A 25,008-nucleotide genomic window follows, 5' to 3' on the forward strand; every position below is an offset into this window, starting at 1 on the left:
GTCGCCAAAAGCCTTTCCGCGTTTAAACCGGCGACGGGCGCGCCGTTGCGTCCGCCGCGCCCGCGCCTTCGCCTGCGGGCCACCGTCAAACCGGCGCTGTCTCTCCCTCTCCCTCTCTCCCGCCGGCGTTGGCAGAGCATCGTGCGCGTGGTGTTTCACGACCGCCGCCTGCAGTACACGGAGCACCAGCAGCTCGAGAGCTGGAAGTGGAACCGCCCCGGGGATCGCATCCTCGATATCGGTGAGCCCGGCCCTATCGCGCTCGTGCCTGTTGATTTATTCAGTGGCTTTTCTATTTATTTTACACGTGTATTTTTCACGGGGTTAAGTGCGGTCAAAATCTTCTCGTCCTCCCAAGCATCTTCTCCCCTCGCAGCCCGCCCGGTGGCGAGCATCTTAAACCCGTTCCGGTGACGTACCCGTACGTACGTCATCGGAACAGAATGGGAAGAAAAATAAAATTAAATTTTATCGCCGCCGAGGCTCCCACAAGGCCATGCGGGACAGGGAGGGCGTGTGGCACTGTGTTGGCGCCAGCTATCGTAGAGCGCGGTCGTGTCGCTACGGTTCTCCGCGGTGAGTAAACAATGCCTTTAAAAAGAACTGCGCCTGGCATCAACAACGACCGTGGGTCTCTTTGCAGTGACAGGAGCGACACTGACCGTGAACGTTTTTGTAATTGCCTATTTGCTCCCCTCCTCCCCCTGTGGAGCCGGGCGGCTCGCAATCTTAAGCTTGCGAGTTCAATTCCTGATTGGGGTTTGTTGACTCGCCCCATCGTTCCCCTGTGGGTCGATATAACGGGGTAACCACTTTGTGGGAGGGGGGGGGGGTGGCGGGTGGAGGTGGGAAAGTAAACTTATGGGAAGACCAACACCCGCCATAGGAATGAGGAATTTCCACCACGGGATCAGGCGGGGGTGGAGGGAGGGTTTGTAACCGGGAGATGAGCACAGCCTCCGTGAAAAGCTGCTCAGAAATGTACTCACCACAACTGCTGTGTGCTTTAAGGAGGGGAGTGTGACGCGGTGGGGGGATGGGGGGTGGTCGTTGTGAACGCAACCCTCGTGTTGTCACTGGGGGGGGGGTGGTGCGCCTCTGCCCACAGACATGCCGATGTCCGTGGGCATCGTGGACCCGAGGGCCAACCCGACGCTTCTCAACACCGTGGAGTTCCTGTGGGACCCTGCCAAGCGCTCGTCCGTCTTCATCCAGGTGGGAAGAGAGGCCCTCGCCTCGGCACTCGTCGACAGAAGCAACTACGGAGAAGAACCACGGGGTCACCTTCCGTTGGGCGGAGGGCCCGTCATCCGGCGGTGGATAGCCGGTGCGGTGGCGGCGGCTGCCCCGCGGCTGCCCCGCGGCTGCCCCGCGGCTGCCCCGCGGCTGCCCCGCGGCTGCCCCGCGGCTGCCCCGCGGCTGCCCCGCGGCTGCCCCGCGGCTGCCCGCAATCCAGGCCCTGTGGAGGCGGTGGTAGCAGCGCGGGCTTCCTGTGGGCGTCGGTGAGGTTGCCCGTACCCTGGCTCGCCGCTAGAAGGCGGTGCAGCAATGATGTGGACTCGACCTGCTCCGGCTGTGTGCGATCGAGTGTTTCCCCCTCGCGCACGCGTGCGTTTTCTCCGCTATGTACGCACTCATTGATTGGCCGGTAGCGCCTTAATACGCAGAGGACTGCAGAGCTTGGACAATTGTTGACGCCGGTTCGGCCCGCCTTCTCGTGCCCCCCCCCCCCGTCACCCCCCCACCGCCCCCCTCCCGTGAATCCCACCGTGTAGCCTTAACAGACTGTTGGGGCAAGTGCCGTTGGCGAGCACCGCCTACGAAGGCCGGCACGGCACACGATGGGGTAGGTGGCCGGGACCACGCCCGGGAGCGGTCGTGTCGCGGTCAGCGCCCTGCGCTGCGAGCCCGGCGACCCGGAGTTCGATTCCCGCTCAAAGACCAACACCGGTGAACCGGTCCCGGGCCTCCCCTAGGTCGACTCGGCCCCTATAGGTGCTAGTCTCGCTAACTGCACTTGCCCCGACATTCCGTTAAAGGCCACACGGGATCTTTGTCGTTTGTGCCCCCGCCGCCAAGGTGAACTGCATCAGCACGGAGTTCACGCCCCGGAAGCACGGGGGCGAGAAGGGAGTGCCGTTCCGCGTTCAGATCGACACGTTCAAGCAGAATGACGGCGGGGAGTACACGGAGCACCTGCACTCGGCCAGCTGCCAAGTCAAGGTCTTCAAGGTGCCCGCGTCGCCACGCGTCCCACTGACGTTGCGCGCGTTCCGCGGTGCCGTGCCAAGGTTTGCCGCGCCACGGCGATGCCGCAGCATGCAAGCGCGGTGAACTTCTTTCGCGCCGTACGTAGGCAACCGTAGCTAATCGGAGGTGGCGGTGGGGGGGGGGGGGGGGGCGGAAGGGCAACAAACCAACGCACTAAAAGCGGTTCTAAAGAAATTTGTTTTCAGTCGAGGTGACTGAAAAGTGCATGGCTCCCAGTAGCTTCCTAGTATCGGAGAGAAGAGAGCGGTCCAGACGGCCGCAGAAGCGAACCCAAAAGCGCGCGACACGGTCAGCCGTCTTTGTCCGTGGGTTAGCCAAAGCCGCTGCCGCTGCGCGGATGACCGCCGGAGTTTGCGGTGATGATGGTTTATGCGCCTTGACGAGATCAGCGAGGTATCGATCTTCCGATTTCAGATCGCCCGTGAAGCGATAAAAAATCCCGTGTAGCTGGACTCGTAGCACGGGAGAAGCTGGTCCCGGCTTGCTGACGAGGGGCGCTGCGGTGGCTAGGAGATGTTAGCTCCCACGCCTGGTATGCAGGAGGTCGTGGGTTCGATCCCGACCCTGACAATGCCCTGTATATTCGGAGTTTGCGTGTCTCTCTCATCATCATCACGGTGGCCAGGAGATGTCAACTCCCTCGCATGGTATGCAGGAGGCCGTGGGTTCGATCCCGACCCTGACAATGCCCTGTATATTCGGAGTTTGCGTGTCTCTCTCTCTCCCTGTTGTTTGCGTGGATTTTTCTCCGGGTCTTCCGGTTTTACCCTGCAGATTTAGAAACGCGCTCTTAGAGTATTTGCCTGCGACTATAGATTTCCACGTGATAAGCCACTTCTCGGTGAGCTATCTTTTGTGATGGCCAGGTCGCTTTGAAAAAAAGAGCTATACAGCTCCAGTGGGCCTTACCTGGTAAAAGAAAAAAATATAAATCGTTTGCTTTTTTAAAGTCTGGCCCGCCACGACTTTGTATAATTTCATGTCAAAATACAATACGCGTCGTCTGTACGTGTACGTACCAAACTTGCGTTGCGGCAGTCCCACCACCCCACCCCCCTCCCCGCGGTTGGGGGGGGGGGTGGGAAGGACACCCATTGATCTGCCGAGCTCTCGCTTGAGGTTGGCCTAGTCGCGTCTTCGGCCGCCGCCGATGGCCCTCCCCCCCTCCCCCCCCCGTGTCTGATCGTTGTGACCTCTCAGCCGAAAGGTGCGGATAGGAAACAAAAGACGGACCGAGATAAGATGGAGAAACGGACGCCGCTGGAGAAGGAGAAATACCAGCTGTCCTACGACACCACCATCCTCACCGAGGTGAGCCCCGCGGGGGGGGAGACCTTTCTGTCCCGTTGTTCCTGGCAGCTGCCTGGCCGTGGCTCTTGCCGGCTCGCGAGTTCCCACACTGTGTTTGCAGGTCTCTTCGTTGTGTTCGCAATGAAGGTGGAGCCAGAGCTGCGTGTAATTTGGCAAGCAAAAAATAATTTGCGTACACCATCTCGCCGTATAAATGCAGGCCTGAGACTCCTGCTCCCCTCCCTCCCCTCCCTCCCTCCCTCCCTCCCTCCCCTCCCTCCCTCCCTCCCTCCCTCCCTCCCTCCCTCCCTCCCTCCCTCCCTCCCCTCCCCTCCCTCCCTTTTTTTTTACATTCATTCATATATCTTGTCGAGTACTGAAGTCCTCTTTTAGTCCATGGACCCGATTCAATTGAATTGCTTAGTTTCCACTCCAACGCTCGAGTTGTGCCCGGCGTCTTTTAAATCGCCGGTAGTAAAAGTAAAAGTAAAAAAAAGAAAAAGCGACGCCGATCATCACGTGCCGTGAGTTTTATGAATCGCGCCTCAATTTTGATGAGAGAGCGGCGGCGGTGCGGGGGCGGCAAGTGCAGCGGTGACGCTCGCCCCCCGGTTTCGATTCCCCACTCTGGCGCTTTGCCTGTGCGGAGTTTGTACGTCCTCTCTTCCCTGCCCGTCCTGCGGTGGTTTTCCTTCCGGCTTCTCCGGTTTCTTCCCCAAAGCTAAAAAAAAAGAAAACCAAACTCCCCTTTGACAACGTGTAACCCCGGTATTGGCCAAAAACGAAACACGCCGGGAAAAAAATGACGTGCAAATGTACTCGGTTGAGATTTCCATGGAGCAGCAGCAGCAGCAGCAGCACTCGCTTAGGGCCAGGACCTTCTTGAAAAGAAGCCGTGAGACTCTGTGAGGCTTTCTTTGGTAAACAAGCTTGCTAATAGTAATAATAATAATCCGCGTGGTATACAATACACATCGTAGGAGCCACACACACAGTGGCACATCAATAAATATTTTTGTCCGCCTCTTGCGATGGCCGAATTACGCTCTGGTCCATGGACTATTTTGACAACATTTTTTTTCCCCTGTAGCCTCTTCTCATGAACGACCGCAAACATTTTTTAGAACTTGCTTTTTGGTATTTAGTTTGTAGTCCTTCCCCCGCACCTCCGATTAGCACGTTCGACCACGCCCGGTGCCACAGAAGTTCATCGTGCACACGCACGCGCCACTCCTTCACGATTAAAACCTGCCATCCGTAACGCACATGTCTCATCTTTTAAAATATATATTATGATTATTATTCCTGTGCTTGTTTAAAGCCTCACCGAATTGCATGACTCTCTTTCAGGAGGGGGTCCTGCCAGGTTTTCGCAGAAGGGGGGGTGGCACGGGGAGGGGGGGGGGGCGGGGCGGGGCTGGGCGGGTTTGATGGTTGCTGCGTGTAATTCCGATTGAATAAAAGTGAGCGTGCATTTCACATGTTTCGTTGGCGAACGACGTCACGGGGAGAGGGATCTTTTTTTTAAACGTCCACTGCGAGTGAAGCAGGCGGCGGGCAGTGTCTACAGGGCGATCCCACGCCGCCGCAGTATTGACCAGGGCGGCGGCTGGAGCCGAACCACGAGCCTCCGCAGCTAACAGCTGGGCCGTGTCGTCGCCACCACCCCCCCCCACCCTCCCCCGATATGAATCCTGGGCATATTGCAAAAGTAACCTCGCGCTGTTGTATATTTTCAAGCGCTTTTGTTATACGCCCCGCCAGCGACATACTGGGGCAAAAAGTGCGTGCGTTTGATTAAATTGAGCCAACGGGGCTCCACCAAAAAAGCTGATTATAGTTGCGCGATCTCGAGGCCACGCAGCCTTCCTCTTTGCATTCGTGTCCCTGTTTAGACTGAAGCCACGGTGAGTTTCAAGACGGTCCCCTGCAAGTTCCCTCCCATCCCATGTGATCATCTCCCTGCCCCCCCCCCGTCACCCCTCCCCCGCCGCCATCCCCTCCCCCCCACCCCCATCACACCCCTTATCCCCACTTTTACCTCCAAAACCATGCACTCGCATGCTAGGCGTCCTCAGCCAGAACTGGGGAAGTATGGTTGTGGGGGTGACCCCCACCCCCCCCCCCCCATCCACCCCTTGCACTCCTCACATTGTAGGGATGTGTTTTTCGATTTTGGTTCATGCGAAAATCTGGACTGGATCTCACAATTTGGAACGATCCGCAGAATATTGTATTTTTTTTGAGGGGGGGGGTTTTGCTATCCGATCGATCCGCAATCCGGAGTTGACGTCTGCGCTTTTTCCTGCCAAAAACGTGGTGGGGAATCACGTGACGTCGACGCTGTTGACGTGCGGGTATGTAAATATATATATATATAAAAACGAGTAAGTGATGTATAATTAGTTTATTTTGGATTGTGTCGTCGCGAAGATGTCGACTACCTCGCCTGGTATACAGGAGGTTATGGGTTCGATCCTGACCCGGACGCCCGCTGTCAATTTGGGGCTTCCACGTTCTCCCCGTGGCCGCGTGGACTTTTCTCCGGGTCCTCCGGTTTTTTCCCTCCACAGTTACGAGCACGCGTTGAGAGTGTTTTGGCTGCTGTACAATTTCCGCGTGACGAGAAGCCACTTCGTTGAGCCGCCATTTGTGGCCGGGTCGCTTCTGAAAAAGAGCCACGCAGCCCGGTGGGCCTTTGTTAACTTACGTGACCCATCCACCACCCAGCGAGACACGGCCCAAATCAAATCGAGATGTCGCGTGTGCGCGTGTGCAAGTTGAACGCCTTTGGCGCACCGAGCTTCGCCAAACCGTGCTTATCGGAGGTGCGGGGCAACACGTGCCAATTGATTTGGCTTACCAGCAAAACCGCATGGAGGGAGGCGGAACGTTCAAAAATTTATTTGGCGTTTAGCGGGAAATCGCACCCACCATCTTTCGGCGCTCGCAAGGGCTCGGGCTCTCGGTCGAGCACGTTTGCCCCACGCACAGTGCTGAAACGCAACATTCCCCGTTTTTTTTTTGCCGGTAAGACCAAATCAATCGGCACGCATTTGCCCACGCGACGTGACAACTCGACTCGATCGGCTCATTCTTGTCCGGGGCGGTGGAGGGCCATCGTGTAAAAACAGCAACTGTACGCCGTGCCTACGCGACGGTCCAACCCGAAATAAATTCTAGTTGTGAATCGTGATGTCGGTCGTGGGAGAAAAAAAACCCCACGTGACAATGGTACCGAAAAGTAGTATTTTTTTTTTTAACCCCCCCCCCCCCCCAAAAAAAATTTCAAATCCTGAAACCCATCCCTACGGTGGAGGCTTTGTGGAGGCGGTGCTGGCGGCGCTATCGGCGTCCGCAGCGAACGTAAAACGTCGCCACGGTCGCCGCGCCAGGGACCGCACGAACGACCGCTCACCGCGTGGCATAACCCAACGTGTGATTATTATTTTTTTTTGTTTTGTTAAATCGGGTTGGGGGTCCGCGCAGCGACCCTCTGGCGCCATCACCGAAGAGGTGCGTTCGATAACGTCAGGTTACCTTGCTTCCCTGTGCGGTGGTGTCTGGTGTCTCCAGATGAAACGGGCCGGCACTAATGGCGGAGACGCGCATGAGAATGAGCTGAAAAAATCGACTAAGAGGACTATGCTAGGCGAAGTCGGGGATTATCATGCAAAGAGAGGCAGTTCTGTAAGCCCCCCCTCCCCTTCCCCCCACCGCCCCACCCTCACCCACCGCCCCCAGCCCCCCCCCCCCACCTTCCTCTTCATTATACGACACTGACACGTTATTTGGCTTGTGATCGGAAGCACCTTGGGTCGTTGAAGGGTGTTCAGGAGCTGTGCCCGTGCGATTTGGCCGCGCTCCGTTGACCGTGTCCGAGCGGACTCTTGCCAGGATGAACGACGACGTTATTAACGAGGTTAATGGGGCTCCGTGGTGACGAGGAGATGTTAACTACCTCGCCCGGTATGCAGGAGGTTGCGGGTTCGACCCGGACCCTTGACGCCTGCTGTAATATTTGAAGTTTGCGTGTCTTTCTCTCTCCCCATGGTCGCGTGTGGATTTTGTTCCGGGTCCTCCCGTTTTTCCCGCAGCATTTTAGAATTGACGTCGCGCCCTTAACCTTAAGAGTATATTTGGCTGCTCTTAAATGTCCGCACGACTGTCAGATACGTCTCGGCGAGCTATTATCTGTGAGAGACGGGGTCTCTTCTGATACAAAATAAGCTGCGGGGAACTTACCCGCTGAAATTTAAATTATAGTTTAATCATAAAATGCCGTGACTCGCTTTTGCAGGTCTTTATCTCCCAGTAGTCGGACTAAGAGGTGAGAGATAAAGGCACAGCCCCCCACAATTCCTTTTGCTGGTGCTGCTGCTGCCTCACCGTGGAAGGGGGCCCGCTGGAGCCCCCTCCAGCGGGGGGGGGGGCGGTGGCCCTTCTGCCAGCAGTGACACGAGTGGGCACTTGCAGGGCCTTCTCTGCCGTGCTGTTGACGATGCAAGGCGCTCGGTTTACGGGAAGGCGTTCGTTCTCCGCACGTCTCTCTCCGCTGTCTGCGATTTATTTTTATTTTTTTTGGTCACGCGGTCGATGCGGCAGTTGGGGGGGGGGGTTGCGAGAAAAAAAAAAGGCTTGAAAATAATTACCGTGTTCTCTGGATTATAAGGTACTCCGGGAAGTATGGCAGCACCGTAAAGTTTGTTTCAATAAAGTTGTACAATTCTGTTCGCGCGCACACACGACACACACGACACACCTACCGGGTTGCATAAGATGCCAACCACTCAACTTTTTTCCGTAGAGGACTGCAGAGCTTGGGCGATTGCTGGATAGCGCCGGCACGCCTTTTCCTTTTCCCACGTGTCCGTGGTTCCCGTTCTTTCTTTCTCTGTCTCTCTCGGAGAGCGAGCGAATGCTGTGCAGCGTCACCGCCACACTCTTTGACACTTTATTATTATTATGATAGTGAGGTTTTGCTTTAAAAAAAAATTGTCCTTATAATCCGGAGAATATGACGTAACGCTGCACGAAGCCGATTTTTTTTTATTGTTTAAAGCGAAGAAAAAATCAGAACGCGACGAGTGCCGTGTGTTGGGAGATAAACCCGCAACAGAATCCACACGGTCGAGACGCGCAGTTTATTTTGCGCAAAAGAAAATCTGAGCGAAGAGCGCCTGGAAATTTTAGCCGCGGCCTCTCGCCAATGTGGCTCACGATCCGAGAGGGGGCAATCTTGAGGCCATGCAAAGCGACGGCGTTTAGTCTCGCAACGCGATTGTGAACCTTGCCCAGCGATTCCGTGTCCCCCGTTCATTGCACTGCACGAAGGCACAGCTCCCGTTTTAGTCGGAACGCATTTCTTACGCTCGTTGCCGCGTGCTGACGATGTTTTACGTGGGAATGCAAGAAGACCGGCGCTTGACGAATAACGTCTCAAACCTTACAACAAAAAATTTGGATCGAATCGGTGTTTTAAGAGCGGTACGCGCGCAGCGATTTGTGATGCGGCATTGCAAATCGCGTCGGTGGCGCGCGTGACATCCGAACCCGATCTTCTTGGGGGGGCCCCGCTCCTCCTCCCCCCTCACCCACGCCGAGCAGCGCCGGTGAAGTACGGCCAAACAACACACCTTCCCCGCCGTGACCACGCCTCGCCGCGCCGGCTGTCGCGGTCAAACGACTCCCGCGACCGGCGAGGCCTCCGTTCCGGCAGTCGTTTGGCAGAGCGGCTCTGCGCGTAATTCGGTAGAACGTGCAAAGAACGACGCTTCGAAGAACGCTTTTAACGCAACTGCCCACGGTCAGCCATCGGCACACGCGCGCGCGGGCGTGCGACACGCGCGTCTCGCTTCTGCGAGTTGTTGTTGTTGTTGTTGTCGGCCAACGTCGTCGTTGTGAACGTCGTTGAACGTTATGCCGTCTCTCCTCTCTGCGCCCGCTTTGTTCACTTTGTTGTTGTTGGGGCGCTTCGACGGGCAGTGCTCGCCGTGGCCAGACACGACGTACCTCGACAACAGCCCCACCACCACGACGACGACGACGACGGTGACGGCGGTGGCCGCCACCAGCAGCTTCCAGCCGGCCACCTCATCCGCCGCACCCACCACCTTCGTCAACGACAGGTACGTGCGTGCGTGTGTGCGTGCGCGCGTGTTTGTGTTTGTGTGTGTGTGTGCGGTAGTGGAGCGGTTAGCGCGCTGCGCTACGAACCCAGCGACCCGGGTTCGATTCCCGCTCACGGCCACCACCGGTGACGATTATCTGAGACGGTTACCTGGGCCTTCCCCTAGGTCGACTCGGCCTCAAATGAGTACCTGGTGCGGTGTGTAAACATCGTCACTAGGGAGACAAAGGCGGCCGGGCGTGGTGCTGGCCACCCACCCCCTCGTGTGCCGTGCCGGCCTTCATAGGTGCTCGCTTACAGCACTTGCCCCAACAGTCTGCTAACGCTATGGTACTGTGAGCTACTCCGCCCGCACTTCCGATTAGCACGGTTGGCTACGTAACGGCGCGAAAGACGTTCATCATCGTGCGTACATATGGGGAGGTGGGGGGGGGGCCTCAGTGTTTTGGGATGTGTCGTAGTTGGCACAGTTAGGGGGCACGGGTGGTGCATTGGCCAGTGCACCTAAGTCGGTACGAATGGCACCTAGGTCTGCCCCGTGACCTCCTGCCGGCGGGCGTTCGACACTTTTTCACGCTGCTGTCAACGTGCACACAGCCTGGCACAAGCGCCGTGGTCAAGTCACCGCCACTGAGTGGCGAATGCCGGTTATCGTCACAGAGAAGAACTGGGGGAACGTGGTCTTGTTCATGATGCGTCTGCGAAAGTTCTTCGGCGCAACTCACGTAGGGGGGGTGGGGTGCTTGTTGTTGGTACGCCTGCCTTGCAGTGACTGCTCATCGCCAAACCACCAGAACGAGGTGTCCAATAACGCCATCCTCGAGGTACGTTCCAACGTAGGGGATACGCACCGAAATCCCGCCCGTAAGATCGCATTGAATCGTTGGCGACTTCACGGAAAACGAGTACAGAGACTCCCTCTACCTACGGACGAGTTAGGTTCCAGATGTACTGTCCAACTTTACTCCCGTCGATTCCAAACACGTTGTACACTGAACACGGTCAACTGGCTTTTAAAGTTACATAATCTCATGTAGACGTAGATGCCACCGGTTCTTCACGTTCTGCAGATGTAGATGCCACCGCCGCCATCTATTGCGAGGCGGCTGAACTTACGACTCGGTCCGAACAGGCAACTGAACATCCCGGCAGGTTTGTTCGTATCTCTGAAAGTTCGTAATTGTTCTTAAGTAGAGTAGTCCCTGTATATATGTTCACGGTACTTTTACACGAATCGAACAAGCAAGGCTGAACAGAACGTTCCAGACAGACTGTGCATACGTGACCGCGCGAACGCGGAGAGATGATTGATTCTTCAACCGAATTGTGATCCCCCCAGAAAATGACGATGCTTTTTGTGTGTGCGTGTTAAGTGCAGCTCGTCATTGGCAGAGAACACGAAGGCCTTAAGCCTTGGGCGTAGGTTGTTGTCCTTCTCCCGCACCTCCGCTCTTAGCGTGGTTGGCTACGCACGGTGCGAAAGAAGTTCGACGTTACATGCATGAGTACACATACGAAGGCGTCGGGCGTCGGATCGTCGCAGGCATTACCGCGCCGGTCGACGATTGTAACTGCAGTTGGGACGAATTTGAAAGTCTAAACGTCGCGCACCCAAAACGTGTGGTCCGTTTTTTTTTTAACTCGGCAAGTGAAACACCGCGTGGGCTTATGTTCGATCGTGTACTCGTGGATGATTTGTTTACCTTGTTCTTTGAACTGCTGTCGTATTTTTTTTTATTGTTCTGACCCCGTGCCCCTGCTTGGACATCTGTGAACAAGAGCTTTACAGTAGAAGCCCTCTTAACGACGGTAATTGGTTCCACGAAACCGATCGTTAAGCGATGTTTGGTCGCTTAAGCGAGTATAGGAAAAGGCTTGGTTCGTTCCGATAGCATCGAAAGTTACCCCTTTTCACCCTAAAAAAAAAAAAGACGTTATAATATTCAAGCAATGGATATTGATACATAAAGATACAACATAAACACGTAATGTTAAAATAAACATGGTTAATGCGTTAATTAATGTTTACTGTACCTACAATAGTCCGTCGTTTACAGGGGAATGGTCGGTAAGCGAACACATTGGGCGCTATGGAGGCATTAAACTACACTATACACTACACTCTACACTACTATACACTACACTATACACTATACTACTATACACTACACTCTACACTATACTACTATACACTACACTCTACACTATACTATACACTACACTATACACTACACTACTATACACTACACTATACACTACACTACTATACACTACACTACTATACACTACACTACTATACACTACACTACTATACACTACACTCTACACTACTATACACTATACACTACACTACTATACACTACACTACTATACACTACACTACTATAGACTACAATACACTACACCACTATACACTACTATACACTACACTACTATACACTACACTACTATACACTACACCACTATACACTACACCGATATACACTACACTGCTATACACTAGACTACTATACACTACTATACACTACACTACTATACACTGCACTACTATACACTGCACTACTATACACTACACACTACACTACTATACATTACACTACTATACACTACACCACTATACACTACACCACTATACACTACACCACTATACACTACACCACTATACACTAGACTACTATACACTACACTACTATACACTGCACTACTATACACTGCACTACTATACACTGCACTACTATACACTGCACTACTATACACTGCACTACTATACACTACACTACTGTACACTACACTACTATACACTACACTAGTATAAACTACAGTACTATACACTACACACTACACTACACACTACACTATACACTGCACTATACACTACACTATACACTACTATTCACTACACTATTCACTACACTATTCACTACACTATACACTACACTATACACTACTATACACTACACTATACACTACTATACACTGCACTATACACTGCACTATACACTGCACTATACACTGCACTATACACTGCACTATACACTGCACTATACACTGCACTATACACTGCACTATACACTGCACTATACACTACACTATACACTACACTATACACTACACATTGGGCTCTGTGGAGGCCCGTCGCGAAGTGATTCATCCTCGACAGAGGTGCTCGTCAGGAGGGGTTCTACTGTGTAGCTCATCAGACTCTTCCGTTGTGTCTAAATATTCTCATTCTAAGTCTGCAATTTGTCCCTGGCAGCAGCAGAAGCTGTCGCCTACGGCCACGATCCAAGAGATGCAGCAGTGGCTGCACCAACACCGTTTCTCCAGTTTCAGTCGCCTCTTCTCAAACTTCACAGGTCCGTTTATGTATATACATTTAAAAAGCAAAGACGAAGGTCTTGATTTGAAGCTTTCGTGACTGCAGGAATCCATACTCTCTGCTTCTTTCGGTAAAGTTACATAGGTAGAAAAAATTAATAAAAGAAAACACGACGTTTCGGTCGCAAAAACAAGCGTCCTTCTTCAGGTGAAGACGGACTGTTGGGGCAAGTGCTGTTAGCGAGTAGCAGCACCTAATGAAGGCAGGCACGGCACACGAGGGGGTGGGTGGGCCAGCACCACGCCTTTGTCTCCCCTGTGGCGATGTTTACACGCTGCACCAGGTACTCATTTGAGGCTGAGTGGACCTAGGGGAGGCCTTTGGACCGATTGGGATAATCGTCACTGGAGCAGGAATCGAACTCGGGTCGCCGGCAATGGGGGAGCCAGAATTTTCAGGTAGTACGGGGGGCAACCCCTCCAGCAATGAAAAATGATAGAGGAGTTGTTAGTAAGAGTTGTTAGTAAGTAAGGAGTTGTTAGTAAGTAAAGGACTTGTCCCTTGATTTTTATTCGACGAATGTGCGGCGATGACGCAGCCATCGATCGAGGGGTCGAATTGGAACCGCGTTGTGTGATCGGCATCGCGCTCGCTGAAGGTGTCGATGCCTTCAGGGAAGTCGTGGACTCTGTAGACGCGACTGAGCACAATTCTGTGAGTCACTTATAACCGCTTTGCCGTTACTTATCGCCAATTATGGACTCAGACTATTGTCCTATCATCTCATAGAGTCCCTGGCACGTAATAATATGCTACACAGTGGCAGTGGGGGTCGCAAAATGCCGATTTATTACTAATAAATCCAAATTATCCGATCGAAATTAGGGATTTAGATCGGATCATTGGGGGTGGGCACGTGCCACCCCACCCCCCCCCCTACTGGCTCTGCCAGTGGTCGCCGGGTTCGTAGCGCGGCGCGCTAATCGCTTCCCGACCGCTCCCCGCCATATATCTATACAAACGCACAACCCCCCCTTTCGCACCTCCCGATTACCACAGTTGGCTACGTACGGTGCGAACGAAGTTCAGCATGCATCCAACATGGCAAAGTCACCCGCCGCTACCACGGGGAAGGTTCTTGAAGGCAGTGCTACGGCAAAGGCCCAGGTGTAGCGCCCGCGGTACTTTCGCAGTTATACGAAAGTGAGAACCTCACTGTTGGCAAACTGGGATAGACGAACTCGCCAATGCCATTTCAGTGGCCGATCCAAGCTGCCCCCCTCCCCCGCCTTACGTCCGCACACATCCCGCCCCCTCCCCCCTCCATCTGGTGACACGAAATAAACTCGGACCTTGAACTCGCTCACTCAGAAATCTCACTCTTTAAATGAGTCGCTCGCCCACCATCTCGTCCGCTCATGCGCCCGCTCGTCCGCCCGCTCATCCCCCCCGCTCGTCCCTCCGCTCGTCCGCCCGCTCGTCCGCTCGCTCATCCGCCCGCTCTTGAAAGTGTGGCTGCTAACCCCGTCCCTTGAGCACCGCCTGGTCAAACGGGTGGTGAGATGTTAACGACCTTGCCCGGTGCTACTGAGGTCGTGGGTTTGATCCCGACCCTGACGCCTGCTGGTGTATGTGGAGTTTGCGTGTCTCTCTCCCCGTGGTCGCGTGGATTTTTCTCCGGTTCCTCCGGTGGTGTTTCCCTCCACATTTAGAATCGGCGTGCGTTTATGAGTATTTGGCTGCTATAAATGTCCACACGGTGACGAGCCACCTCGTTGTCGTGTGGGATAGCCAGGTCGCTTCTGAAAAGAGCTATACAGCTCAGTGTGGGGGCCTTACCTGCTAAAATTAAAATAGTTCCATATTCTTGGTTCTTTCGGTAAAGTCACATACAAGGAAAACGATAAAATAATAAAAATATAAACAATAAAATTATCACGACGTTTCGACCGCAACACAAGCAGTCATCATCAGGTGATTGTATTGCTGCCTTACCTGCTAATATTAAAATAGTTTCATATTCTTGGTTCTTTCGGTAAAGTCACGTAGAAGGAAAACAATAAAATAATAAAAATATAAAACAATTAAATTCTCACGACGTTTCGACTGCAACACAAGCAATCATCATCAGGTGATTGTCGAAACGTCGTGATAATTTTATCGTTTTATATTTTTATTATTTTACTGTTTCCCTTCTACGTGACTTTACCAAAAGAACCAAGAATATGAATCCCCTGCAGTCACGAAAGCTTTAAATAAAAAAAAGAAGTAGTTTAATCGTTTTGTTTTTTCTTTCATAGCTGTAAACAAAATACAATTTGGGGAATGGAACCCTGGCCTGAGTTCGCGTCCGCACGGGTAACGCCGTTGGTTCTTCGGGCACCTCTAGATTTAGATTTAAAGGAGGCGACCTGCGCTTGACTTTTTTTCACTCCAACGCTGTCCTCCGGACAGGTTGGTCCCTTCACCTGATGAAGGCCACTTGTGTTGTGGTCGAAACGTCGTGATTTTTGTTATTTTATTTTTTACCTACGTGACTTTACCCAATAGAACCAAAGAGTATGGATCTTCGGGCACCGTCGATCAGGGTTCATTGTTTGACACGAGCCCGCCGATCTTCACGAGTCTCCTCCCATCAATCCGCTCCGTCCTATCTCGCCGTATCAGTGCCGTAAACCGGCTTCAAAAGACCCACATCGACTCCGGGCTACGGCCTGCGGGCTCGCGGAGACCTGCTCCTCCTGCTCCTGCCGCACGGCCCTGGCGCAGTTTTTCGGGGGGGGCGGTCTCCGGCCCAAAGGCCTGGCCCACACGCTACCAGGCTCCTGGTTCGGGATCCGTCCCTGAGCCCCGAGCCGGTATGCGCGACAGACTCCAAACGGCGTCGGCGTTGTTGTTGCTGCTGCCTCAGAGAGCCCACTTCAACGTGTGATCGGTGCACGTTCGCGATGGACTGGACTCGTAAGAGCGTGCAATAACAAATGTCCTCGCTTGCTGTGCTGGACCGCCGCACGTGCAGGGGCGGACCTCCTCAAGCTGTCTCGAGATGACCTCATCCAGATCTGCGGTGCGGCCGATGGGATTAGGCTCTACAACGCCGTCAAGGCCAGGTAACTTGTTTCACAACACAGGGACGCCTCGACCTACGGACGAGTTAGGTTCCAGAGGTACTCTTTCGTAAGTCGATTTTGTTCGTTTAGTCCAACTTTACTCCTGTCGATTCCAAACGCGTTGTACGGCTTGTAACGTTGATGAATAATAACGTCAATAAGTTGGGCGGAACAATGGCGCAGAGTGAGAATACTCGCAGCGAGAATCTCCTGGGTTCGATTTCCGACTCTGGCATCGGCCACACATCCCAATGCTGAAACATTTACATGCAAAATTAGCCAATCGTGTGCGCTCGTGTGTAAGCTATCAGCACTGGGGAGACAAAGGTGGCCGGGCGTTGTTTCTGGCCACAGTCCCCCCCCCCTCACCACCCCCTCGTGTGCCGTGCTGGTATTCATAGGTGCTGCTCGCTTAACAGCACTTGCCCCAACAGTCTGCTAAGGCTTGACGGGGGAATCTCTGTCTCTTTGTCTGTTGAACTTCTTTCGCACTGTACGTAGCCAATGGCGCTAATCGGAGGCGAGGGGGAAGGACTACAAACTAAAAACAACTTTACACAAATGAGTTTGTCAATCTAGATGATGATGATGATGACGATTTAAAAGTTGCATAGCTCCAGCGGCTTCCCAATATCGGAAGGAAGAGCGTTCCAGACGGCCGCAGAAGCGCACCCGAGAGTGCGAGATGCGGTGGCCGTCTTCGTTTGACTGTGCCGCCGTTGAAAGCTACACGGGGCGACCCTTGTCTCCCGCGTGTGCAGGTCGGTGCGCCCACGCCTCACCATGTACGTGTGCCAGGAGACGCAGCCGCCGAAGAAGGCCGCGGCGCAGACGCAGCCTTCGCAGGCCGTCACGGAAAACGGAGGCCCCCCGCACAGCGCCATCTACGGTGAGCTGGAACCTCGCCCGCCCGCCCGCCCGCCGTGGCGGGGTCGTCGGGACGGATGGCCGCGTGTGCGGTTAAAGACAAACCCAAAACTACCTCCGTTTTCGGGCGTGCGTTGGGACGGGCGTACGTACGAGACGAGGTGGAGCGGCGAGGTCGGATCGCGCGCGGGCGCTCGGTTTGGGGACCGGTCGCATCGCGGGATCGATGAGGAGTGGCGATGGCGGCTTGGGGGGGGGGGGGGGGGGGTGGGGGCAGAGCCTTCACCCCCGTAACGTTACGCTCCTCGCGGTCGGCGTGTGCGTGGCGTGGCGTGTGCGTGGCGTGTGCGTGGCGTGTGCGTGGCGTGTGCGTGGCGTGTGCGTGTGCGTGGCGTGTGCGCGGCGTGTTCGCTCGCTCCAGTCTACCACGCGGTGTTCCTGGAGGAGCTGACGGCCGCGGAGCTCCAGGAGAAGCTCGCCACCCTCTTCAACATCTCCCCACGCCAGATCCAGCACATCTACCGGCAGGGCCCCACCGGCATACACGTCCTCATCAGCGACCAGGTGCGATGCCCTCCCCCCTCCCACCCACCACCCCTCCCTCCGCTCGCCGCCGAGATCGGTGCAGGCGGTGCAACCGACACCGTGGGAACCGCGCGGCCGGAGGAGGGGCTCCGAGCGGGAGAGGCGCCATTTCGTTCGTTGCAACGGGCCCCGTGCCCCGCCGCCCTACGCCACTGACTCGCAGCCCACTCGGGTGTATTATCAACCCCGTGGTACGGACGGTGTCAGAGTGATTCGCCGCAGGGGAATATCGCTTCATTCGCCCCGACCCCGCCCGCCCGCCCGACCGCTCCGTATGTCCCGATATAATGAATCGCCGCTGATTTCATTTTTAAAAATCTCATTATTTATTTGTGCTGTGTTAAATGTGGCTCCTCCCCCCCCCCCCCCCCGCAATGTGAACCTACCGCTCCGTGGACACGAATCAATAACAACGTGATCCACGTCGCCACGGTCGGGTCGACGCGTCTCCGCAACCCCCCTCCCCTCCCCCCCCCCCCCCCCCCCGCGCGGCTCCCTCCTCCCACGGGCGGCCGCGCGCCCTCCGTTGTAAATCGCTCGACGCGAATGTGGTCAAATACAGATCGATCGATCGACATTCTCTCGATCGAGGGAGGATGAGGGGGTTCACGCTTGCCACGTTCTGTTGAATGACGAACACCGCCCACGCGTTTGCGCTGGATCCGCGGTCGGTGGGCAGAGGGTGGGGGGGGGGGGGCGGAAAGGTGGAGGGGAATGGGGAGCCGGGGGGGGTGTGGAGGAGGGAGGGGGTTGAAGATGAGAGGGGCAGGGAAGGGGGGGGGGGGGCACCAACTGAGCAGGGTCCACGTGACCGGCGCTGCCATGCGGAGAGCCACGACCCGGCAAAGAGCAGTTTTGTTGTCGGAACTTCTCTCGTCCCTCCCCCTGCCCTCCCCCTGCCCTCCCCCTGCCCCCCCCCCCCCTTGCCCCCCCCTCCCCCCCCCACTGGACATCCGGAAAGACCACCACTGAGCCGTCTTCATCTCAAAAATGTCCTCTCAAACAAAATCCGCCAATTACCTAGGGGACCGCTCGGTTCCTCCCAGCTCCTTCCCTCCCGGAGCCTTGGCAGAGCCTCCTCATTCCTACGAAGGGTGGGGGGGGGGTGAAGGTGGAAGGGGAAAGGGGAGGGGCGGGGGGTGGGGGGGAAGGAGGTGTTAGGTTGTGGGGGGGGCAGGTGGGCGACGCACGAACCCGGCCCAGCACTGTGGATGCGGGGCCTGTGCGCCAGCCAGCCAGCCAGCAAAACCCCGTTTCCGTATACAGTTTGCCGACGTGCTTGTCTTCCCACGAAAGCCTCGCCGAGTCTCGTGGCTCGTTTGTTTCAGGAGGGTCCTGCCCCAATGTCCTTCGCAGTAGGAGGGGGGCGGCCCGATGGCTACTCTGTGGGATTGCCGCTCGAGTAACTTGTTGCTTCCTTGCAGATGGTACAAAATATCCCGGACGAGACGTGCTTTATCCTCGACACTCTGAAAGGTAACCCCCCCCCCCCGCTGGCACCCTCTGTTTCTCACAATCGTCAAACAATTACCATCTCTGTCTCTCTCTCTAAATCAGCTCAAGCCTCCACGGCTTCTGCGTGGCCACAGAAATTCCTTTTTCCCCTCTCATCTCTCGCATTATCTGCTCTCCTCTCTTCCCTTTCCCCCATCCCATTTTCTTTTACCCCGCGCGTTGCATCCTTGACTCGACCCCCTCCTCCCCTTCCTTCAAGTGGTGTAGCCGCCGGTTTTGAACGTCGCCGCTGGTGGCGGGAAATATTCACGCATTTCGCTTTACCACTTAACCCTAAATTTTGATTTAAAGCTTTCGTGACTGCCGTTATTCATATTCTTAGCTCTTTCGGTAATGTCACGTTGAAGGGAAACAATAAAATAATGAAATAAATATAAAACAATAAAAATTCTCACGACGTTTTGACCATAACACCAAACGGTCATTATCACCTTGTCAAACCTGATGACGACCGTTTGTGTTATGGTCGAAACGTCGTGAGAATTTTTATTGTTTTATATATATTTTATTATTTTATTGTTTCCCTTCAACGTGACTTTACCGAAAGAGCTAAGAATACACTTAACACTAATTAGGAACGCGTGTGTCAATTTCCTCCTCTCTTGCAGCGGAGAACACGGAGGGATACCACATAATATTAAAATGAGTCTGCGGGGACACCTTACTCTGCGACCGCAACCCCGTCCCCAGGAACAACTTGCCCGAGTCATCTCTCCGTCGTTACTGTAAGCTGTTTTTATTTTACCAGGTAAGGCCCACTAAGCTACATGTAGCTCCTTTGCAGAAGCGACACGGCAAGCGAACGATCGCTTCAACGGAGTGGCTGTTCACACGGAAATAGAGAGCAGCCATGCACTTTTAAAACGCGTGACGTCGATTCTAAATGTGGAGGGGGAAAAACCCGGAGGACCCGAAAGAAAAATCCACGCGACCACGGGGAGAGAGCGAGAGAAGAAGACATTGCGTACTCCGAATACACAGCAGGCGTCAGGGTCGGGATCGAACCCACGACCTCCTGTAGACCAGGCGAAGGAGTTAACATCTCCGAGCCACCGTGATGATGATAACGATGATGAGAGAGAGACACCGCAAACTCCAAATATACAGCAGCAGCAGCAGCAGGCGTCAGGGTCGGGATCGAACCCACGACCTCCTGTAGACCAGGTGAAGGAGTTAACATCTCCGAGCCACCGTGATGATGATGACGATGATGAGAGAGAGACACCGCAAACTCCAAATCTACAGCAGCAGCAGCAGCAGGCGTCAGGGTCGGGATCGAACCCACGACCTCCTGTAGACCAGGCGAGGCAGTTAACGTCTCCTAGCCACCACTCAAGTGCCGCCGAACACACACACACAAACACACACACAGGAGACCTGTGCCGGCGGAAAGCGGAGCGATTAGCACGAAGTGACCGAGCCCACCGGATTGTCAACGCGCGCCGTCGCTCGGGTCGGCCCGCGCGGATCGCGCTCTCCCAAGGTCCGGTGACGGAAGCGAGGGGTGGAGGGGGGGTGGGGAGGAGGAGATTTTGGGGGGGTGGGGGGGGGGGGTGGGGGCTGCTTGGTGCTGACGCGTCAGCGGCGAGCTCGGCAATAGCGGCAACCGGCTTCGCGTTGGTGTCTCGTGCGTGCTCGCCCTCGCCCTCGCCCTCGCCGGAATTAACGGCAACAATTTGCCGGCCCCCCCCGCCCATTGCTGGTGGGTGAAGGGAGCTCTAAACCGTGGTGAATCCATTCAACGCTGCCGGGGCGGACAGAGGCGGCCGGCGGTGGGGGAACGGTGGCGGGGGTGGGATTTTCTAAACCTTTTCGACGCCGTTCCAACTTTCGGACCGGTGAGCTCCGTCCGAATTTGCCGAAACCGCGAAGCCCCGCGGCGAGCGAGGCCATCGTCCCCCCGTGGCTGCGTTGCCAGACTCTGCCTGCTCTCCGGTGGGGGGAAACCCCCCCCCCCCCCCCCCGTGCTGTCCAGGTTGCGACTCGATTCTTGCTGCCGTTTCACAGTGCCGACAGCGCCTGTGTGCGCGCCATTGTTGCGTTCGAGAGAGCAAAAAAAAAACAGAAACGCAAGCCGGGTTTAAAAAAAAAAAATACTAAAATATCCGTACCTCCGATTGCCACGGTTGGCTTACGTACGGTGGCGGAAGGAGTTCAGCGTGCATGCACCAACGGGAGCCGTATGAAAGCAACGTTCGGCGGTGACGCAACGAATTGCCTCGAAACGTGACGGAATGTAATCGGTTCGACGGAGTTCGTGGGAGCGTGTGCCGTTCTTCGGCAGCGCGTCGAGAAATCGGCCGTTGCCCAAAAAAACTCCGCCTAGATTGTATTATTTTGTTAACACCCACCCACCCACCCGCCCCTCCCACTCCCGGGGCAAACCCTGGCGCGGGAGGCCCCCGGAGATGGATTATGGAGCCAAGACTTAAGACCCGGCTTGCACTATTTTGGGCTCCGGGTGCCCCGCCTGCGCTCCGCGCCGCGACACGCGCCAACAGAGGAGCGAGTGCCCCCCCCCGAACGCAAAGAATGCCGAGTGACGCGCGGCGGTAAGACGTGGACCGAAACCCTGGATTTTCAACAACGTGGAATGTACAAAATAATTGTTCGACCTAGCGCGCCCGCCCTACGGGGCGCGGCGTCCGGCGCGCACCGCCACGGTTACGGCGCCCGTGTTTTTCTCGCAGCGTCGCCATGGGGAGAGACCGGTCCATGGCGACTCCTGCGGTCGTATTTTGTGTGCGATCCGCTCCGTGCGTTGTATCCCGCTGTCGCAACCCCCGGGCTGCCACGTGTGCACATGGGCGCGTGCGTTCGTTGACAATGCCGGGGGGGGATAGTTCAGGACGTGTGGTGCCGCTGTTTAAAATACGGCAACCCGGATCCCCGTTATTGCCGTGAAGTTGAAGTGCGGCTGGCCATTTGCATCGCGCACTATTATTTACACTTATTTAACAGTTTATACCGCTCCTGATGCTATTTTCGTCAAATCACTCGCCCGTTCTGGAGGACACACTCCATTGGGTCGCGCAGGACGAAGCTGGGCACTGCACCAACGATTGTTCGACTCCTTTCATCGCCGTCTCGCGAGCAACGTCGGAGATTCACGACGAGTTTTTTTTTAAATATATTTTTTTCCATGGCCGTCGGGTCGTCGTGTACATAAAAAAAACGTGTGTTGCCAAACCCTCCTCCACCCGACGCGGCACTCTTTGACATTTTTTTAAACGGCGTGAGAGCGCTCTCCGACCACCACGGCGACGACGACGACGCCGGTGGCGGTGCTGCTGCTGCTGCTGCTCCTGCTGCTCCTGTTGCTGCTGCTCCTGCTGCTGCTGCTGTTGCTCCTGTTGCTGCTGCTCCTGCTGCTGCTGCTCCTGTTGCTGCTGTTGCTCCTGCTGTTGCTCCTGCTGCTGCTGCTCCTGCTGCTGCTCCTGTTGCTGCTGTTGCTCCTGCCGCTGCTGCTGTTGCTCCTGCTGTTGCTCCTGCTGTTGCTGCTGTTGCTGCTGTTGCTCCTGCTGTTGCTGCTCCTGCTGCTGCTCCTGTTTCTGCTCGTACTGCTGCTCCTGCTGCTGTTGCTGCTGCTGCTGTTGCTCCTGTTGCTGCTCCTGCTGCTACTCCTGTTGCTGCTCCTGCTGCTACTCCTGTTGCTACTCCCTGTTGCTGCTCAAACCCGTGTCAGTGAAACTGTTCACGTTGGCGATTCCGCGTTCATCTCGTCGCATCCGTGGTGTCCGCGTCGGGTGGAGGAGGGGTCACGTGACACATTTTATTGACAACCCGACCCTGGCACAAGACGTCACGTGCCACGTTCAATGATCCTTTTTTAGTTTTCTTAGGGGGTACGGATCACCCCCCCCCCACCCCCGATTTGAACGTCGCCGATGTTCTGCTGGGTCTGTGTAAATAGCTCCGTTCGCGTTGCCCCTTGTCATTGTTCACCCCCATGGATGGTTCTGCACTAATTTGTCGCGGATAAATCTGTTGTTCTGCTGTATTGGCCCTGGCTCTGCCTGCTGGTCTATTTACCCCCCCCCCGTCACACACACACACTGCCGGATGAAGCTAAGTGCGGGGCCTGTAGCATATGATGTTATAAAAGGGCCATAAATACAAAAAAACATGTTAAAACACAAATTTTAAACTTGCATAGTAAAGTAATTGTATTTTTTTCATTTGCTATACAGCCGGATAATACGGCAAATCGCTAACCTTAAACACCCGGTCGTTCATAAAAGTTTAAGGCGGTATAGTACTATATAGTAGTAGAGCAAGTGCAGAATCACTGAACCGAAATGGATAGCTTGAAAGTGCGGGGCCCGTAGCTACCTACGTAGCTACGTTTGCTCCCAGGAGAATCCGGCACTGCCCACACCCCACCACTAGTGTGCGCCACCAGCTCAGCTCAGCCCCACCAGCCTGGCCCCACCAGCTCAGCTCAGCCCCACCAGTCCAGCCCCACCAGCCCAGCCCCACCTTCTTAGCTCAGCCCCACCAGCCCAACCCCACCAGCCCGGCCCCACCAGCCTAGCTCCACCAGCCTGGCCCCACCAGCTCAGCTCAGCCCCACCAGCTCAGCTCCACCAGCTCAGCCCCACAAGCTCAGCCCCACCTTCTTAGCTCAGCCCCACCAGCGCAACCCCACCAGCCCAGCCCCGCCCCACCAGCCCAGCCCCACCAGCCGAGCCCCACCAGCCGAGCCCCACCAGCCCGGCCCCACCAGCCCAGCCCCACCAGCCGAGCCCCACCAGCTCAGCCCCACAAGCCCAGCCCCACCAGCCCAGCGCGGCCCCACCAGCCCGGCCCCACCAGCCCAGCCCCACCAGCCGAGCCCCACCAGCTCAGCTCAGCCTCACCAGCCCAGCCCCACCAGCCGAGCCCCACAAGCCCACCCCACATTCTTAGCTCAGCTCCACCAGCCTAACCCCACCAGCCTGGCCCCACCAGCCTAGCTCCACCAGTCTGGCCCCACCAGCTCAGCTCAGCCCCACCAGCCCGTCCCACCAGCCGAGCCCCACCAGCGCAGCCCCACCAGGTCAGCCCCACCAGCCCGGCCCCACCAGCCCCGCCCCTCCACTGTTTCCCCTTTCTGAGTAACGGAGTAAAACAATCGCAGCAATAAACGACGACGGTGATGGGATTTCAGGATTTGGGACAATGTAGGGAATTTCTGCATCTTCAAGGACAATGTAAGATTGTTTATTTTCGGGTGGTAACCTATACGAATGTACAAACAAAAAGTCTTCATACCAACCATTGTGACGTCGCAACCCCCTGTTGTGCGGGCACGCGGTGTCGCGTTTTGATTGGACGTTCACGACAGTTGCTTCCTCGGGTCAATCCGAAACGAAGCGACATTTCGGACCGTCCGAAATTTGAGACCAATGATGGAATTAAAAAAAAAGTATTCCCTCCCCCCCCCACCCCTCCAAATTAATCCACAAATCGGCAAAATCCACCCTAATAATAGACTGAGTTGCTCTTGCTCGGCCCGTGAAACACGTCGCCATTGTAATTTATCGTCTTGTAACTACTTGTACATGGTACATGTAAAAAGGTAAAAGCGCAGCCCCTGCCATGCCGTGCTTGCGCTGCCCGTTGCTGCTGGCAGAAGGGCACCGTTGCTCGAGGGGGCTCCAAAGAGGCCCCCCCCCCCCCATCCGTCTAGTCAGGGTATTTGGCCTTCCATGCGGGCCAGACTTCTTGGCAAGAGGTACACGGTATATGTAGATCTTATTTAAAAAAAAATATTCGTTGAGTGCCAGAAAGAGACATTTGCCAGGGCGGTGTTTTTGAAACGTCGTGACGGTGTGACCGTGTGTCCCTGCGACTTGCGATTTGATGAGCGGCAGAGGTGAAGATGTACTGTACAAGAGTCGCGTGATTTTCGATTTAAAGCTTTCGTGACTGCAAGGATT

At 55.3% G+C, this 25,008-nt stretch overlaps 1 protein-coding gene across 3 annotated transcripts in view; it reads left to right on the top strand.

Annotated features, from left to right (window-relative positions):
• The window catches only part of LOC116954651 (transcription factor CP2-like), a 30,225-nt gene extending 7,138 nt beyond the window's left edge, over positions 1-23,087 (top strand). Inside the window, exons 4-17 of one of the 3 annotated variants that reach the window (XM_032975331.2) lie at positions 136-241; positions 1,109-1,215; positions 2,080-2,232; positions 3,472-3,582; positions 7,138-7,251; positions 9,547-9,689; positions 10,461-10,515; positions 11,471-11,500; positions 12,948-13,047; positions 16,030-16,120; positions 16,882-17,009; positions 17,409-17,551; positions 18,997-19,048; positions 19,696-23,087. In XM_032975331.2, the coding sequence (XP_032831222.1) occupies positions 136-241; positions 1,109-1,215; positions 2,080-2,232; positions 3,472-3,582; positions 7,138-7,251; positions 9,547-9,689; positions 10,461-10,515; positions 11,471-11,500; positions 12,948-13,047; positions 16,030-16,120; positions 16,882-17,009; positions 17,409-17,551; positions 18,997-19,048; positions 19,696-19,733 (1,371 nt within the window). In that variant the 3' untranslated portion in view covers positions 19,734-23,087. The remainder of the gene's footprint in view (positions 1-135; positions 242-1,108; positions 1,216-2,079; positions 2,233-3,471; positions 3,583-7,137; positions 7,252-9,546; positions 9,690-10,460; positions 10,516-11,470; positions 11,501-12,947; positions 13,048-16,029; positions 16,121-16,881; positions 17,010-17,408; positions 17,552-18,996; positions 19,049-19,695) is intronic. The other 2 variants (XM_032975332.2, XM_032975335.2) reach the window with 2 other exon arrangements.
• Positions 23,088-25,008: the final 1,921 nt, after the last annotated feature.

This window comes from Petromyzon marinus, chromosome 56, assembly GCF_048934315.1.
Source record: "Petromyzon marinus isolate PM22_M1 ecotype Great Lakes invasive population chromosome 56, UKy_Petmar_22M1.pri1.0, whole genome shotgun sequence".
Lineage (NCBI taxonomy): Eukaryota > Metazoa > Chordata > Hyperoartia > Petromyzontiformes > Petromyzontidae > Petromyzon > Petromyzon marinus.